The 19,634-nt window shown below is 40.7% G+C and overlaps 1 protein-coding gene across 1 annotated transcript in view; it reads right to left on the bottom strand.

Annotated features, from left to right (window-relative positions):
* Window positions 1-19,634, bottom strand: part of LOC309563979 (paralemmin-1-like) — a 231,229-nt gene that overhangs the window by 94,667 nt on the left and 116,928 nt on the right. The window contains exons 2-3 of the mRNA XM_082268609.1: window positions 12,041-12,121; window positions 1,580-1,710 (exon numbers count right to left, since the gene is read on the bottom strand). Coding sequence (XP_082124735.1) covers window positions 1,580-1,710; window positions 12,041-12,121 — 212 coding nt within the window. The remainder of the gene's footprint in view (window positions 1-1,579; window positions 1,711-12,040; window positions 12,122-19,634) is intronic.

Below are 19,634 nucleotides of genomic sequence, written 5' to 3'. Positions count from 1 at the left end.
GTGATGTCGGTGGCCGTAGCCACAGAGGGGGGAGAAGGAGGAAGTAGAATAAAAAAGGCCCTGAAAATAAGGTAAGGGACCCCCGAAAAACATTGAAAATGCCCAATTGTTGATCAGCATAGCGAGCACTCCAGGAATCACTAAAGTTGCAAAATAGGTCAGAAATCCGCTTTAACACTGACCTATCCATTGGCAAATAAATGGACCTCTCCATTTACTTTTGGCCGCCCATAGAATAGAGTGGGCGCTATTCATGTCTGCTCTGCAGATAATGGGTAGACATAGATGCGTTATTCATTCGCTCTGCTCCTATCAGCAGAGGATCAGCTCACCGATACCCTTCTGATACAAACAGAATCTGCCTGCATAAAAGAGGCCTTAGGTCTGACCAGTCAAGCAGCTAAAAAACACAGCTGAAATATACATTTATGTAAGCTTTCTTACCTAGCAAAAAATAGTAATTTTGTTAAGCCAATTCTGTCATTAAGCTCTTATCACACTGCAATGCAATGCAGCACAATGAAATAGAGCTTTTCACAGTCTTAGCCCTACTGTGCAAGGGAATATGATAAGTTAATACAAAGACAAATTTGGGAACATGCTAACTAGATTTAAAAAAGCATTTAATGTCATTTAATGAATGCATCCAAGAATAAATAACTAGAGTTTAGCTTTGAGATTTTGGATTCAATTCATTAAGCTATGATGACCATTATTTTTTTATGAGGATCATTTTGTTTTAACAATGAGCGCTAAAAATAATCTAATTGCTGCAAATAAGGATTGTTATGGCAAATAACAAATTATGACTTAGTAACTGAGTCAGTTATCTTCAGGTATTGATCCAGCACTGCTTGCTTCTCCACTGCTACTTACTCATTCCTTTACTTATTGTTTCTACCCATTATCTGTAGATGGTAAATGTTTTCTCTCTGTTTTTGTACTTGTTATTGCAGAATGTAAGTGTGCTTGGAAATGTGTTGTATATGGTTTATATTATGCATTGCTTTTTTGTACATATAAAACAATGACACAATATAAAAAATATATATAAACGATAATCATTTCCTTCTAACTTCTGTTCTGCAAATCTCTGGATTCTGTTGTGCAAATCCAGTGGCGGTGGAAGGTAACTAGGTTATATTCATATCTTGTACATCAGGACTGCAGTTACACTTGATAAGGCTTTTTTAGAAGCCCCTTCAAGACCGTCACAATGAATTACATTATTTATTTAGTATAAGTATTTATATAGCACCGACAAGTCACACAGCACTTTATAAACCGTACAGTGTACATCAGTTCCTGCCATCAAGGAGCTTACAGTCTAAGATCCCTATCTCACATATAGTACATACACACACTATATGTGTGTATAGGCACAATTTTCTGCAGTCCCAATTCCCCCAAATTAAAGCAGACATCGATTTTGTATTTATTAACAGCAATAAATATATTGCACAGCCAAATTTTCAATGACTTTACTAGTTGGCTTTACATATACTTTTTATACCATGTGTATTGGTTGCACGGCTTAGAACTAATATTGCACAGAAGGAAACTATACACTGCATGTTACCTTTGGACATTTTCTTCAAGTATCTTTAATTTCTGCTCATCCTCTTCACATTGCCTCTTTCTTGCCTCTTCTTCTTCTACTGAACTAGCTGGTGCTCCTTGCATCAGCCATTTTTCTCTGAGCGATTTTGACTGAAAGTAAAAAAAGGTCATTATTACATTTCTTACAAACCTCTATCCGTGTAAATACCTGAAAACAGCCCAAAGTAAAAAGCTAGATAAAAAACGTAATAGCCAGAAGCCATAATTATAAATGAATGTTCATTCTTTACTAAAATCTCATTCATAACACAAAGGGGAATTTAATAATGCAGTAACATCCCTTTCCTGGTGGTATGGCCCCTCTAACATGGCTGTGACAGATTCTTAAATTAAAATTTGTAATGGTGTTATTTGAGACTAGATAGATATATATCAAGTAGATATAGGAGGAGTCCCTTGTAGTCCACTATCAAGTAGATATAGGAGGAGTCCCTTGTAGTCCACTATCAAGTAGATATAGGAGGAGTCCTTTGTAATGCATTAGCACATCTCTCCCAGCAAGGAGTGTTGTCTCCAAGGGTTAGAGAGGCTGGATTCATCCTTTTTTATGGATAGTGTAGGACCCACTGACAATGGGGTACTTTGACGTAGTGGTGGGCTTGAGCACGATATGGCCATATGGTGGGACCAAATCCCCATTTTTATTTATGGATTGTCTTCATATTTGATAGTCATTTCTTTTGCATGTGTGCGCTATTCTTTTTTAATATGCATGTCGCTTGGTTCATAGCTGCACCAGCTTTAGAAATACATGTTCAGGGTTTGCTCCCCCAACTTTTTGCTTGGTTATTTGAGACTATTCATGGTGCCAACATCCCAAATAGAATTTATTTAAAGTACAAAAAACACATTGGATGGAAGGGATTTTGTTGGTACCATATATTGAACAACCCATAAATAAAATGACAAAAGCTTTACTATTATAAGATTAAAACCATACAGTAAAAAAATGTGTATTCATATAGTAATAAATAGGATACACCGTTTACAACAACGGTATTGTACCTGTGTGTGATGCCTATAGCTGCATATTACTGTCATACATGACACATTTTTTGCCCACTACATCAAAAAAAAATATGCCCAAGTGTCTGACACTTTTCAAGACTTGCTCCTCCTCAGGGACAGCTCGATGGACCTTCATATTGAAAATGGGAAAATATAAGAAACATGCATAGAACAAAACACATTATATCTGTCAATCCCACATAGTGGCTATAGCTGCAATACTTCTTACAAAAAAAGGTAGATGGATGAACACAGTATGTAGAAAAATAACATGCAAGCATGAATTAAAAGCACACCACTCTGTGTGTTCCCATACCAACTGAAGCTAAGAAGAGGGAGGCCCACTGCACCTGCAGAGATTCCGGAGGCGCTGATATAATATAACAAACTAATTTTAAAATATTTTACAAAAAGGGGAAGGAAAACCAAATACAGGAAAAAAAAGGGGAAAAATCCCAAAGACTTTCGGGAAAGAATAAAAAAAAAAAGATAGTTGGGCCTCACTCTTTTCTCTGCTTCGGCTGGTATTAGAACACGTGGAATGGTATGCTTCTAACTCATACTTGCAGTATATTTTTCTACATACTGGGGGGGAAATCAATAAAGCTGCTGCTCCACTGTTATTGTTATTGTATTGTGCCAAAATCATGAAGCATTTGCACTACAACGTAGTTAAAAAATGCACCAATTATACATTATGCTGCATTGAATGCACTGCATTTACATTGTGTCGCACTGAATATGCCAAAAGGAAAAGTGGAGATAATTCTGGGTCAGTCAGATTTTGCAAAAGTGTCTCTTATGCATTCTAAAAGTGGTGAAGCATGAGCCAAATTCTAGTACAAGTTCTAGACAGGTATAGGAATTTGGCTCATTCTTCACCATTTTTAGCATGCATGAGAGATACTTTCGCAAAATCTGCCTGCATTTGTCTTTATGAATTCCAGGGACTGTGTGTATCATCCACCAACCTTTTTTGTAAGTGTTATTGCAGCTATAGCCATAACATGAGATTGACAGATACAGTACAGTATAATATGTTCTGTTCTATAGATATTTTTTATCATATTTTCCCGTTTTTAATATGAAGGTCCATCAAGCTAACCCTGAGGAAGGGCAAATCTCAAAAAATGTCAGCACTTGGACGTCATTCTGTGATGTAATGGGCAATATATTTGTCATGTATGAAAGTAACATATATACAGTTATAGGCATCACACACAGATATTCAATACAATTGTTGTAATTGAAGCATCCTACCACGCTGCCCCCTACCGCAACCAGCAACAGAGACCTGCCAGAAAAGTGAATCGTTCTGGCAGGTCTCCATTGCAGTGTGAATTCAGCCCTAAATAACAGTACTTAGTAAACCTTCCCTTATGTTCTTTTTAGAATATACTAAAGAAAAGAAGAAAACTTGACCATTTCTAACACCTCTCTTCTCTGAAGTCGCTTGTAGTCAATCTGTCACTTTGCCATCCAGAAAAGGACAGGTTTCTTATTATAAGATCTTATCAATTAGCCCTGAATTGACAAAGTGACAGGTTTTAAATGAAACCTATTTTATTGAAACATTTTGACATACTTTTGCCCTGTGTCCAATATTATCTGTACAATTAACAATTGTATTTAATTTTACAATGAATTCTGTGCTTTTTGATTTTGCCAGCAAAGTCAGTATATACTACACACAGTTTTTAAAACGTCCATAAGAACACATAAGGCTGGAAACATAGCATTTTAAGAAAAAAAACTAACACTAGTTTTGCATTTGCTTTTCTCTTTAACACTTTAATCATAGTGGTTAACGTGAAAAAAAATAAATAAAAGCGTGAAAAGTTGTTGCCATGACAACCTTACACATGACTTTGCTTTGAAATGTCGAGGTTTCAGTGGAAGAGTTCACGAGTTTACTGCACTTGACTCAAGCACATTCATTCCTTATTAAAATATTGATTGACTCACTTTCTATCAATAATTAATGGGAACTCCTGGTATGTAGGGTGTTAATACTAGGAGGTCTATACAGGAATAAACAAATAAGAACAAAACAACAGAGCTTTATACCCATTTTCTGGCAGCTAGACAACAATCAGGACATACAATGTTAAAGAGCGGGGCTGTTTCCTAAGGATTCATATTCAACTTGAGCAATCACAAATGTTCTTTGCATCCCATCATAACACCATGGATTTAACTTAGTAGTTGGATCCCTCTTGTTTTGTTAATGTATTGGCTCTTATGATCTAGCACCATAGTGCCCAACCTGCAGCCCCGAGGACCACATGTGACTCTTTGGCTCTGTGTTTCCCTATTGTCCTGTTATAGCTGGGATTTCTAGCAGTCTCAAGTAAAATTTTTCCAGTCTCTGACACTCTCCTGAAGTATATCTGCAGTCTCTGAACATCTCCTGTATCCTTTATAGTCTCTGACCATCAGATGTATTATATCCACAGTCTCTAACCATCTCTTGTATCATATCCACAGTCTCTAACCATCTCTTGTATTATATCCACATTCTCTGACCATCTCTTGTATTATGTCTGCAGTCTTTGACCATCTCCTGTAATATATCCACAGTCTTTGACCATCTCTTGTATTATGTCTGCAGTCTTTGACCATCTCTTGTATTATGTCTGCAGTTTCTGACCATCTCTTGTGTTATATCCGCAGTCTCTGACCATCTCTTGTATTACGTCTGCAGTCTTTGTCCATCTCTTGTATTATGTCTGCAGTCTTTGACCATCTCTTGTAATATGTCTGCAGTTTCTGACCGTCTCTTGTGTTATATCCATAGTCTCTGACCATCTCTTGTATTACGTCTGCAGTCTTTGACCATCTCTTGTATTATATCCACAGTCTCTGACCATCTCTTGTATTAGAGTGCATCCAGAAAGTATTCACAGCGTTTAACTTTTTCCACATTTTGTTATGTTACAGCCTTATTCCAAAATTGAATAAATTACTTATTTTCCTCAAAATTCTACAAACAATACCCCATAATGACAATGTGAAAGAAGTTTGTTTGAAATATTTGCACATTTATTAAAAATAAATGTCAGAGCACAAACCAAGCCATGAACTCAATGAATTGTCTCTAGACCCCTGAGACAGGATTGTATCAAGGCACAGATCTAGGGAAGGTTACAGAAAAATGTCTGCAGCATTGAAGGTCCCAATGAGCACAGTGGCCTCCATCATCTATAAATGGCAGAAGTTTGGAACCACCAGGACTCTTCCTGAAGCAGGGCACCCAGCCAAACCGAGCGATAGGGGGAGAAGGGCCTTAGTCAAAGAGGTGACCAAGAACCCGATCATTCTGACAGAGCTCTAGCGTTTCTTTGTTGAGAGAGGAGAACCTGCCAGAAGAACAACCATCTCTGCAGCACTCCACCAATCAGGCCTGTATGGTAAAGTGAAAATGGCTGTGCTCTCCAACACTCCCCCATAAAACCTGATGGAGCTTGAGAGGTACCTACAAAGACGAATGGGAGAAACTGCCCAAAAAATAGGTTTACCAAGCTTGTAGCATCATACTCAAAAAGGTATAAGGGTATAATATATAATATAAATAATAAATATAAATAAAATATAATATAATATAAAGGTATAATAGGTGCCAACGGTGCTTCAGTATTGAGCAAAGGCTGTGAATACTTAAGTATAAGTGATTTTTTTTTGTTTTTATTTTTTTTTAATTAATTTTCAAAGATTTTAAACAAATCTATTTCACGTTGTCATCATGGGGTATTTGTAGATTTTTGAGAATAATAATTAAATTAATTAATTTTGGAATAAGGCTGTAACATAACAAAATGTTGAAAATGTGAAGCACTGTGAATACTTTCTGGATGCACTGAATGTCCACAATCTGACCATCTCTTGTATTATATACACAGTCTCTGACCATCTCTTGTATTATATACACAGTCTCTGACCATCTCTTGTATTATATACACAGCCTCTGACCATCTCTTGTATACAGTCTGCATGCTATTGTCATTTCTACAATTTGCAATAAATTTCCAGATGAGAGTATTTTTGAAGAACAACCAAATAAACAATAAGTCAACACAAAAAAAGGTGATTGCAAAATGAATGAGAGAGACCTGTTTCCTTTTTGTTAGTAGAACTTCAAATAATACATTTTGTATTATGGGGAGTTGGGGAAATTTGAACTATGTCAGGTATTTATTGTGATCTGTGGGGTTGATTTACTAAATGCAAATAGGCTGTTTACTTTTCAAGGGATGTTGCACTCTGCAAGGGATAATTCCCAGAGATTAGCGAATATGGTGAAATTTCACTTTGCAAAGAATACCTATTCACATGCAAGGTCAATTTAAAAAAAAAACAGCATTTTTCCTTGCACATGATTAGAATATGGAAGTCAGCAGAGCTTCATCTCATTTACTAAGCTCTTGAGATAGCTCCCCTGCAGAGTACAACTTCACTTTTCAAGTGAACAGTCTATTTGCCTTTGGTAAATCATCCCTTATATGTCTGTTCAGGAGACCCACTGTATCTGTCATGGTGACCACAGTCAGAATGTTAAGAGAAATCCAAATTGAATGTCTGTCAACAGAACAGGAGTAGTAGGCATATCTTCAAATAGGGATACCTCTTTCAGTAGTAGTGATCAAAGGTCGGATATCTCTCCACTTAGGGGGGGGGATTTGCACTTACTTCCTGTCGTGTTACTGGAACAGGAAGCAAAATGTGCCCAATGAGGACTGCAATAAAATCCTAAAAGAAAGATCTATCTCAAAAAAATGTTTTTGGCCGAAATGGCACTTAGGCCTTGTTCAAATGGGTGTAAGAGGGCCCTATTTTTACTAGACAGAAAGCACAGTTCCATGCATCTCCATGCAGACAGTCTGCATTCAGAGCCACACACCTGAAATAGCACCCACACAGATGTCAAAATGGGAGCAGAGGCCGAGTCCATGCAGCTACTCTGTCCCTACTGTCATTAATGGGACTGGCTGCATGTGGATGCATGGAACTGTGCTTTCTGTCTAGTAAAAACAGGACCCTCTTACACCCATTCGAATATACCTGTGCATCCTCTGCAGGCAAAACACGGCCCTCACACAGGTGTATGCATACATTTGCCGGTGTGAATAAAGCCTTACCATTATACTACAGCCTTGGCTTTTTTTCTTTTAAAAAACAAACATGTCATACCTGCTCTGTGTAGTGGTTTTGCACAGAGCAGCCTGGATCTTCTTGTATCCCTCGGCAGCATTCCTGGCTCCTCCCTCCGGCCAAGTGCCCCCACAGCAAGCAGTTTTCTCTGGGGGGCACCCAAGCAGGCGTGCTGCCGAGCCACGGCTCTGTTTCCATTCACACACGGAGCCCCGATTCGGCCCTGCCCACTCAATCTCCTGATTGGCTCACTGGCTGTGATTGATAGCAGTGGGAGCCAAGGGCTCCTGCCAAAAGCCAATCAGAAGTGCGAGTCCCCGGAGAGGCAAGGCTCTGGTGGACATTGCTGGATCTTGATAGGGCTCAGGTAAGTATTAGGGAAGGCTGCACATAGAAGGTTTTTTACCTTCATGCATGATGTTAAAAAACATTGCACGTTTAGAACCACTTTAAGAAAGTGTGGGATTTGGAAAAAAAACAAACACATATGCTCTCCTAAATGCTGCAGATGTTCCACGTCGGCTCTATCACCGAGAATTGAATGATCACATGACCTCTGCTCACTCAGTTCTTGGACTGCTGAGAGCGGATACTATTGACTGTCAGTGAGAGCAATCTGCTCAGCTCCTCCAGTGTTCACTGGGCAGGGGCTAGGGTTGCCCCCTCATCCCTTTAATCCAGGACACATATTAATTTCATAGGTTCTGAGGCTGATATAATACACATACGGCACTAAGTGATGTTGATTACCACCTTAATCAGCCACAGAACTTGTGTAATTATTGTGTGTCCTGATTTAAAGGGATGAGGTGGCAACCCTAGCAGGGGCATCTGGCTCCAGGTCTCAGCGGTGCTCTGAGAAGCTGAGCCCAGGGTTGCTTTGAGAAATCACAGAGCCTCATACAGCTCACCTGACAGGGCCCCCCTCAAAAATCTTTTTCAGTAGAAATACAATAAAATCCTTATTAGAGGACACAACCACAACGTTACTTACACAATTTCTGCTAACTGGAGTGTGTGTGGCTGGAGCTGTGTGTAGGCAGACTATGTTACATTATAGGGATGCTGCAGCGGTACGAACACAGCCATAAGTCCTTATTGGATAGGCATGTGGATGCAGATGTATGGTCCCGAGCACAGACAGCGTGCATTCGGGCCCTTACCCACACCTCCACACCTGTCAGATTAGGACCTGTGGCTGTGTTCATATAGCTGTTGCATCTTCATACAAAATAAATGCATGGCTCCAGATGCACAAATTAACTTCTCATTCACACTATATGGGCAGAGGAATCCATGTGAATGACCCCATTATTTTTTAATATTTTTTACGTTACTTTTATTTGTTTACAATTTTTTAATTATTTTTTTTTAAATGCATTTATTTTTATTTTTTTCATAATGCTGTTGTGGGGGGCTTTGGTGAAATATCAGGGGTCTAAACAGGCCACAGAGAAAGGGACAAAGGACAGTGAATGAAAACAGTGATTGATTGGTAGTGATCACTCACCGACTTCATTCAGAAAAGGAAGGTGCTGGTAAATATGACATATTTTCCAGACCCCTGCTCTCTATCCTGAACCGTTCCCCCTTTGTGCCCACAGCAGCTGGCAGGAGGGAGAGGAGGAGGAGCTGGCAGGGCTGTGGGAAAATGGTTTTACAGGGGGCCCAGGAAGCAGGGCGAATTGGATTTAGGCCAGGAGACTGATCAGTGTAGCGGGTGGAAGCATGCACTTGAAATGACCTTCTGTAATTCCCCCCTGAAAGAGCTGAAAGCCAGCCAAAGAGGAGAAGAGAAAAGCTGGCAGCGCTGTGGGGGGCAGGGGTATACAGGGGGCCTGAGCAGCTAGGGGAATTGGACAATGGACAGGAAGCAGTGATTGGTGTGGCGAAGGGGGGCAATAACAGGAATTGATCCTCTGTGTGGTTCTTTCTGCAGCAGCTGGAAATCCGGCAGGAGGGAGAGGAGGAGAAGCCAGATTTTCAGCCGCTATGGAGACAGGCACACAGGGGATCAGCTCCTGTAATTACCACCCCTGCAGTGATCACCCTGTTTGCCAACATTTGATTCCCCCTGCTGGCCGGGGGCCTCATAGAGGAGAACCAGTGGTACCCCCTCTATCAGTGGCCGTATCTCAGCTAGCTGCTGATCAGGCATCCGGGTAGATTTCATCCAAATTTCTGGAATCCATCCAAAGCCTAAAGCGTCTCTGCTCAGCTGACAGAAAGCAACAGCCCACTCTCAGCTGACTTTGGGTCACAGGAGAGCAAAAGTAAGTGCACTGCTGTGGCCCACAAGAGAAGTATGGCCAAAAAAGCTGTGGTCATACTTTTGTTTTAAACAAGTTGTAGCTAAAATTTAAAAAACAAAAATGTTTAACTCATGAACTTTAATGGTATCCCAGTCTTAGTCCGCAGGGTTCAATATAGAGTTGGCCCACCCTTTGCAGTTATAACAGCTTCAACTCTTCTAGTAAGGCTATCCACAAGGTTTAGGAGATTCTCTATGGGAATGTATACCCATTCTTCCAGAAACGCATTTGTGAGGTTAGGCATTGATTTAGGTCTAGAAGGCCTGGCTCCCATTCGCCACTCTAATTCATCCCAAAGGTGATCTATCAAATTGAGTTCAGGACTCTGTGCAGGCCAATCAAGTTCCCCACCCCAAACTCGCTCATCCATGTCTTTATGGACCTTGCTTTGTGCACTGGTCCAAATCATTTGGTGGTGCAGGGATTATGGTGTGGGGTTGTTTTTCAGAGATTTGGCTTGGCCCCTTAGCTACAGAGAAGGGAACTCTTAAGGTGTCAGCATACCAAGACATTTTGGACAATTTCATGCTCCCAACAATGTGGGAACAGTTTGGGGATGCCCCTTCCTGTTCCAACATGACCGCGCACCCGTGCACAAAGCAAGGTCCATAAAGACATGGATGAACAAGTTTGGGGTGGAGGAACTTGACTCTCCTGATCTCAACCCGATAGAACACCTTTGGAAAAATTTAGAGTGGAGACTGCGAGCTAGGCCTCCTCAAACATCAGTGTCTGACCTCACAAAAGCGCTTCTGTCAGAATGGTCAAACATTCCCATAGACACACTCCTAAACTTTGTGGACAGCCTTCCCAGAAGAGTTGAAACTGGTATAGCTGCAAAGGGTAGGCCAACTCAATATTGAACCCTACGGACTAAGACTGGGATGCCATTAAAGTTCATGTGCGTGTAAAGGCAGGCATCCTAATACTTTTGACAATATAGTGTACACATTTGGCCATTGTGATCATGTAACTTATGGATATGCATGCTTTTCATGATGAAAGGTGATGCATATATACATTTGGCCATAGTGACGGTATAATACACATCTATGCTTGTTTTCAATGCTAGAAGATACTATGATTTCATTCACTTTGTCATGTTTCCTCTGACAAGAAAGGCACCATATTAGGACAGATTCCTTTTCCAGGGCCCAAATACACTGGTGCTGCCAACCCACACAGACGTTGCCAGATTTCTCATCATTGAGCCAGCTTGCTCTAAATCTTTATTGCCCAATGCCACGCCTAATCCATGAACTGCACTCCCAACATAGCAGCAGCTATCACAGAATAAATACATGCTGTATTTTCTAACTTGAAGTGTTACCAGTACAAATGTAGATAATTATATCATACAGAAAATATAATAGCGCTTAACATGGTTTTGTCAATGATCCTGCTTCAAAGTGGCATTTTATGTCTTCAACAGATTGTTCTGTATCTGAGTTGCATTCTTTCGCTTTGACAGCTGACTTATATTAACCTCCAAGGCCTCCCAGAAAATGACAACCTTAGCTCAAAATCATGCAGCTAATTCCTAACCCTTCTATAGAAAAAACAGAATGTTTCTTTACCAAATATATCTTACATGGGGGTAGGGGACCCCCCACAGTGAAAACCTCAATTGAAATAAGCAGTGATATTAATGACTGATACCATGTACAATCATGAAACTGTCACTTATGTATGTAAAGCATTCAAAGGATGTCATTGGGCAAATGCAAACAACATATATCATTTTATAGTATATATAACGTCATCTAACATACTAATTTAGCATTAGATATACAACTGCTGTTAGAAAAAACTGGACTTAGAATTCCCAGATGACAGTAGCAGCTTCCTGCACCGTGTGATGCTGCTGCATTGGAAACACACGTTACCTACATGTTTAATATGGATGATGTGACTCTGTGAGCAAATGCATCGTCTCAGCCAATACTTCTTACCTTTAGGTGCTGCAGTTGAAGAATTTGGTCTTCTAGCTGCTGTCTTTTGTCCTCAATGGCAGCCTGTCGTTTTCTTTTTTCCTTTGCAAGAAAAAGAAATAAAAGAGACAAATGAGAAATTGCACGGCTGAGGGTTTGCTATGAGCTGCTGTTAGCATGTGCTAGCACTGCTGCTTCTAGATGCTAAGGAAACATGTTATCATGAAGAAGAACTGCCGTACGCTGACATGAAAAGAAAGCCACCAGCTCTCTCTCGCTGATAGATGCTACACTCCCAGTTTAAAGGCACATCCATATTTTAAAGGTTCGTTACCAGCCTTGTTCGCATCTAGCGACTTGTAAAAATGACTGATTTCACCAGGATTATGTCATTACTAGACACTCTTGAAATACACTCACCGACCACTTTATTAGGTATACCTTGCTAGTATCGGGTTGGACCCCCTTTTGCATTCAGAACTGCCTTAATTCTTAGTGGAATAAATTCAACAAGGTGTTGGAAACATTCCTCAGAGATTTTGGCACATATTGAGATTATAGCATCATGCAGTTGCTGTAGATTTGTCTGCTGCACATCCATGATGCAAATCTCTTGTTCCACCACATCTCAAAGGTAGGGTTGCCACCTTCGTTCCACCACATCTCAAAGGCAGTCGTTTCTCGGTCCCCTACAGAGAGCAGTACAAGTCCAAGCATAGCAGGCTTCCATTCCTCAGGGAGGAATGGCAGTGCACTATACTGGAATTTACAGTGCCCTCTATGGGGACTAAGGTATGGCAGCCTTCTGCAGTGGGACTTGTCATGCCCTAGACTCGGGCGGACTGAGGAAGGGAGATGTAAGGGGGACTCTGGAAACTCTGATGCAAGGGGGAGCTTTGGTAACCACAGCGTTACCTTTTACACCAGAGTCCCCAGCTTTCCCCCTCAAATCAGGGTTCCCAGAACTCTCCTTACATCAGAGTCTCCAGCATTACCCCTTAAATCTGGGTTCCCAGAACTCCCCTTACTTCAGAGTCCCCAACATTCCCCCTAAATCAGGGTTCCCAGAACTCCTTTTACATCAGAGTCTTCAGAGTACCCTCTTACAGTGTAAGGGTGAAACTCTGGAGACTCTGATGTAAAGGGGGCTCTGTGAAATTTGATTTAAGAGGGGGACTCTAATATAAAGAGGAATTCTGTGGACTCTGATGTAAGGAGGAGATGCTGGGGAGAATCTGATTTAAAGGAGAACTCTTATGTAAGGGGGGACACTGAACTCGGATGTAAGGAGGGACTCGGAATCATGACCTATAGGGAAATGCTGGGGACTGTGATGTAAGAGCAGACATATATATATACATACATACCCGATGTTTAATGATCTTTGATTACAGAAGAATTGGTTCGAGAAAATTCTAGAAACTGTGAATTCATAGTACAAAGGTTAAGGCTCTTAATATATGCAATGTATACATAATTTTTATCGCTTGAATTATTTTTCCCATTATGGGCATGAGTGGGGCCTCATGTCCAAGTTTTGCCTTAGGCCTCACAGAGCCTAGAGCCACCTCTGGTTCCACCACATCTCAAAAGTAGGGTTTCCACCTCTGTTCCACCACATCTCAAAGGTAGGGTTGCCACCTTTGTTCCACCACATCTCAAAGGTAGGGTTTCCACCTCCGTTTCCCCACATCTCAAAGGTAGGGTTGCCACCTTCGTTCCACCACATCTCAAAGGTAGGGTTTCCATCTCCATTCCACCACATCTCAAAGGTCGGGTTGCCACCTCCGTTCCACCACATCTCAAAGGTAGGGTTGCCACCTCTGTTCCACCACATCTCAAAGGTAGGGTTGCCACCTACGTTCCACCACATTTCAAAGGTAGGGTTGCCACTTCACCCCTTTAAACCAGGACACATATTAATTACACATGTTAAGAGGCTTATATACTGCACATAAGGCACTAAGTAATTTTAATTACCACCTTAATCAACCACAGAACCTGTGTAATGTGTGTCCTGGTTTAAAAGGATGAGGTGGCAACCCTACAGAAAGGTGCTGTATTGAATTGAGATCTGGTGAGTGCGGAGGCCATTGGAGTACAGAGAACTCATTGTCATGTTGAAGAAACCAGTGGTGAGATGATGTGAGCTTTGTGACATGGTGCATTATCCTGCTGGAAGTAGCCATCAAAAGATGAGTACACTGTAGTCATAAAGAGATGGACATGGTCAACAACAATACTCAGGTAGGCCATGGTGTTTAAACGATGCTCAATTGGTACTAGTGTGCCAAGAAAATATTCCTCACACCATTACACCACCAGCCTGAACCGTTGATACAAGGCAGGAAGGATCCATGCTTACATGTTTACGCCAAATCCTGACCCTACCATCTGAATGTTGCAGCTGAAATCGAGACTCATTAGATCAGGCAATGTTTTTGCAATCTTCTATTGCCCATATTTGGTAAACCTGTGCAAATTGTAGCCCCAGTTTCCTGTTTTTAGCTGACATGAGTGGCACCCAATGTGGTCTTCTGCTGCTGTAGCCCATCTGCTTTAAGGTTTGATGTGTTGTGCATTCAGAGATGGTATTCTGCATACCTTGGTTGTAAGAAGTGGGTTTTGGAGTTACTGTTGCCTTTCTATCATCTGGAACCATTCTCCTCTAACATCCACAAGGCATTTACATCCACACAACTTCCACTCACTGGATATTTTCTTTTTTGCGGACCATTCTCTGTAAACCCTGAAGATGGTTGTGCGTAAAAATACCAGTAGATCAGCAGTTTTCAAAACACTCAGACCAGCCCTTCCGGCACCAACAACCATGCCACGTTCAAAGTCACTTAAGGCTAAGTTCACACTGGTGCGAATGCAGACATCGCATGTAAAGCACACCGCATTGCTGTGCAGATCACATGCAATGTCTGTGTGATGCAAACTTAGCCATACAATTTGTATGGCTGAATTCGCATTGCATTTGGACCAAAATAGTACAGGACCCTTTTTTTGGTCTGCACTGGAATCGGATCACATGGGTGCTTACACCCATGCAATCTGATTCCTGTACCATTTCACAGTTCGCACTGCGATTTGGGAACCGATCTGGGGGTGTCATTAACTTTACATTGACAACCGCAGCGGTTCGCAGAAGTCAGTGTGAACTGTCTGTGATTCAGGTGCGATGCGGGAACCCGCACAGGATTCACAGGGTTTTCCGCATCACACCAGTATGAATCCAGCCTAAATCCTCTTTCTTTCCATTCTGATGCTCGGTTTGAACTTCAGCAAGTCATCTTTACCACGTCCAGATGCCTAAATCTATTGAGTTGCTGCCATGTGATTGGCTGATTAGCAATTTGTATTACCAAGAAATTGAACAGGTGTACCTAATAATGTGGCCGGTGAATGTATAAAGATCATATAATTACATGAAAATATCAGCATCTATTCAAATAACGAGGATAAGATTCAAATATGGAATTCATTGGGTGCACATCAATGAGGAATAACAAAACTCATTTTAAAGGGTTATTAAACCAAAAGAAGACATTGATTATATTGCAGTTTACCAATTCTTAGATGTGAAAGCTGCATTATTTTTCTTTTTTAGGCTTTCTTTCTTTATTTACACTTGGTGATCCTGTAAGTCTGTTTTTTCAACGGAACACGTTGTCCTGCAGATGTAGCAGTCAGATGGTTGAGACAACCCATTTACATACCTCCCAACGTTTGAGACAAGAACAAGGGTATTAGCAAAAGTATGTTGGCATAAGACACATCCCCTGCCATGCCCCCTTAAAGGAGAATAAACAAAAATAAAATATTAGTTAACCCATCAAGTACTTGTTTTTTTAACCACTACTATTCCTTTATATTGGCTTTTGAAATTTACAAATGCAGCAATTTAGAAATTGGAGGAAAGGTTTAGCACTGGGAAACACTTTTGGAAAGATAAATAGTGCATTTTATATACAACTATATAGATCAGACCAAAATGAGGGAAAAATGAGGAGTAAAGAGGGACAGAGGGACTTAGTTCCAAATCAGGGACAGTCCCTCCAAATCAGGGACAGTGGAGAGTTATGCATTTACCACCGACAGGGGTGCTTACAATGAACAGCTTGTGTTTATTTATGTAAAACCTTTAACCCCAAAGGAACAAAATTGCTTGTGGTTACTGCTTATAAAGTGTTGGCTGGAGTTTGGCTTCAGTCTGTTAGTGTATCTATATCTGCTAATACATCTAACATTCCCCTCCCCCCCAGACTGACAATGCTGCTGTCTGCTGTGCCTCCTGTTCTCCTTTATCCAGAGTAGGGGCACTTTAATACATGAGGTGTTTTACTGACCAGATCACCAGGTGAAAACAGAGAGGAAAAAACCTAAAGAAAGAAAACCGGTGCAGCCAGCCACCACATCTAATGATCGTTAAGCTGCAATATATTACAATTGTGGTTTTGAGTTTAATACCGCTAATTCATACTAGGTTTTACTGCGCACCATGAATAAAAAGCAGTACTTAGGATAATGTCAAGGGCTTTGTCCAAGGGAACTTGACACGATATATATATATATATATATATATATATATATATATATATATATATATATATATATATACAGTCAGGTCCATAAATATTGGGACATCGACACAATTCTAATCTTTTTGGCTCTATACACCACCACAATGTATTTGTAATGAAACAAACAAGATGTGCTTTAATTGCAAACTTTCAGCTTTAATTTGAGGGTATTTACATCCAAATCAGGCGAAAGGTGTAGGAATTACAACAGTTTGTATATGTGCTTCACACTTTTTAAGGGACCAAAAGTAATGGGACAATTGGCTGCTCAGCTGTTCCATTGCCAGGTGTGTGTTATTCCCTCATTATCCCATTTACAAGGAGCAGATAAAAGGTCCAGAGTTCATTTCAAGTGTGCTATTTGCATTTGGAATCTGTTGCTGTTAACTCTTAATATGAGATCCAAAGAGCTGTCACTATCAGTGAAGCAAGCCATCATTAGGCTGAAAAAACAAAACAAACCCATCAGAGAGATAGCAAAAACATTAGGTGTGGCCAAATCAACTGTTAGGAACATCCTTAAAAATAAAGAACGCACTGGTGAGCTCAGCAACACCAAAAGACCCGGAAGACCACAGAAAACAACTGTGGTGGATGACCGAAGAATTCTTTCCCTGGTGAAGAAAACACCCTTCACAACAGTTGGCCAGATCAAGAACACTCTCCAGGAGGTAGGTGTATGTGTGTCAAAGTCAACAATCAAGAGAAGACTTCACCAGAGTGAATACAGAGGGTTCACCACAAGATGTAAACCATTGGTGAGCCTCAAAAACAGGAAGGCCAGATTAGAGTTTGCCAGACAACATCTAAAAAAGCCTTCACAGTTCTGGAACAACATCCTATGGACAGATGAGACCAAGATCAACTTGTACCAGAGTGATGGGAAGAGAAGAGTATGGAGAAGGAAAGGAACTGCTCATGATCCAAAGCATACCACCTCATCAGTGAAGCATGGTGGTGGTAGTGTCATGACGTGGGCATGTATGGCTGCCAATGGAACTGGTTCTCTTGTATTTATTGATGATGTGACTGCTGACAAAGCAGCAGGATGAATTCTGAAGTGTTTCTGTCAATATTATCTGCTCATATTCAGCCAAATGTTCAGAACTCATTGGATGGCCCTTCACAGTGCAGATGGACAATGACCCGAAGCATACTGAGAAAGCAACCAAAGAGTTTTTTAAGGGAAAGAAGTGGAATGTTATGCAATGGCCAAGTAAATCACCTGACCTGAATCCGATTGAGCATGCATTTCACTTGCTGAAGACAAAACTGAAGGGAAAATGCCCCAAGAACAAGCAGGAACTGAAGACAGTTGCAGGAGAGGCCTGGCAGAGCATCACCAGGGATGAAACCCAGCGTCTGGTGATGTCTAAATGCGTTCCAGACTTCAGGCTGTAATTGACTGCAAAGGATTTGCAACCAAGTATTAAAAAGTGAAAGTTTGATTTATGATTGTTAATCTGTCCCATTACTTTTGGTCCCTTAAAAAGTGGGAGGCACATATACAAACTGTTGTAATTCCTTCACCGTTCACCTGATTTGGATGTAAATACCCTCAAATTAAAGCTGAAAGTCTGCAGTTAAAGCACATCTTGTTTGTTTCATTTCAAATCCATTGTGGTGGTGTAGAGAGCCAAAAAGATTAGAATTGTGTCGATGTCCCAATATTTATGGACCTGACTGTATATATATGCTGCCATAATTATCTTTTTCTGAAAATGCTTGTTGTTTGGCTTTATTCTTGACTAGATTAAACTACCTATGAGCGTCTGCCATTGAACCAGTAAGCAGATCAGATCTGATTTCCCTTGCTGCATACTAGTTCCAGGTCAGTTATTCTGATTAATTATACAGTATATGAAGAGGAAATGGTTGCACACCATTACTAGTTTTTAGTCAGTTTATCGCAACATTCCAACAATAATCCACACAGGACAGTAGCAGGTATAGAAGGTTGATGTGTTTCACACAAATATGCTGAGCTTATTCATAACCCAAGGATGCCATACTGACACTCCTTTATTAGTCCCTCCTACACCTGACACAGGTGTCGGATGGTGTCAATATAGGCTTCGCCCTGCCTTGGCTGTTTGTTTAAAAACATCTAATCAAAAATGAACCATTTTATATAAAAAAAAATGTAACAAAAGAAAAATAAATAAAAATTACATACACATATAGCAAAAAAAAAAAAAAAAAAGTACATAGCCTATGACCCCATTGAGAGATTTCCTACCACAACCTGTCCCAGTGACACCTGTACATGAAATGGGGGGTGTGATTGTCACCAGGACAGGTATACCATCATCCAACATTTGGGGTTTTTGAACATATGAGGTTGTATTGTTTTGAATGAAAGTTCCGTGGTGGACCTGGTGCTGAACTTTGGAGTGGACCCTGCCCTGGTGGTTGCTTCCATGCTCTACGCTTGGTGGACCTTCTGTAACAGGGGGTCTAGAGTTCTGGTAAGGGAATCACCTTATTTGTGCAAGTGGTGATCGTCAGGACTGTGTCTTCACTCACGGTGTTGGAATTCTTTTTTTCATCTATTTCTGCACTTCAGCATCTGGTTTTTACGGACTTTATGGACTCTGTTCACCCAATGTCCTTTTTATGTAATTTATCATTGTGGTGCTGTACTCGAATATACATATATATATATATATATATATATATATATATATATATATATGTGTGTGTGTATGGAGGTCTGCCAATACTCCCTAATAACATCTGTTACAACAATTCAGTATATATAGTAAAGAGTTCCATGAAAGGGGAGCAAAATGCGCAGACAGGATCCTACAAGATAAAAAGTAAGGGTCATGCATGTTTATCAGTGTCGGAGAGAGGTGTCCCATGTCTACTCATAGAAGTGACTCGCATCCCACTCAAAGTTGAGACCAAGTAGGATGCGAGTCTGGAGATGGAATATTCCAGTATCCAGCCCCTCTTCGGCACAACAAGCGAAAAGCGTATCCCCCGCTCTTCGGAACCCTAATCTTGTCAATCACCTGGACCTG

This window comes from Pelophylax lessonae (assembly GCF_965119305.1).
Source record: "Pelophylax lessonae genome assembly, chromosome: 1".
NCBI classification, from domain to species: domain Eukaryota; kingdom Metazoa; phylum Chordata; class Amphibia; order Anura; family Ranidae; genus Pelophylax; species Pelophylax lessonae.
Note: the sequence above shows the minus strand (reverse complement) of the source record. Positions and strands in the feature narration are given on the sequence as shown.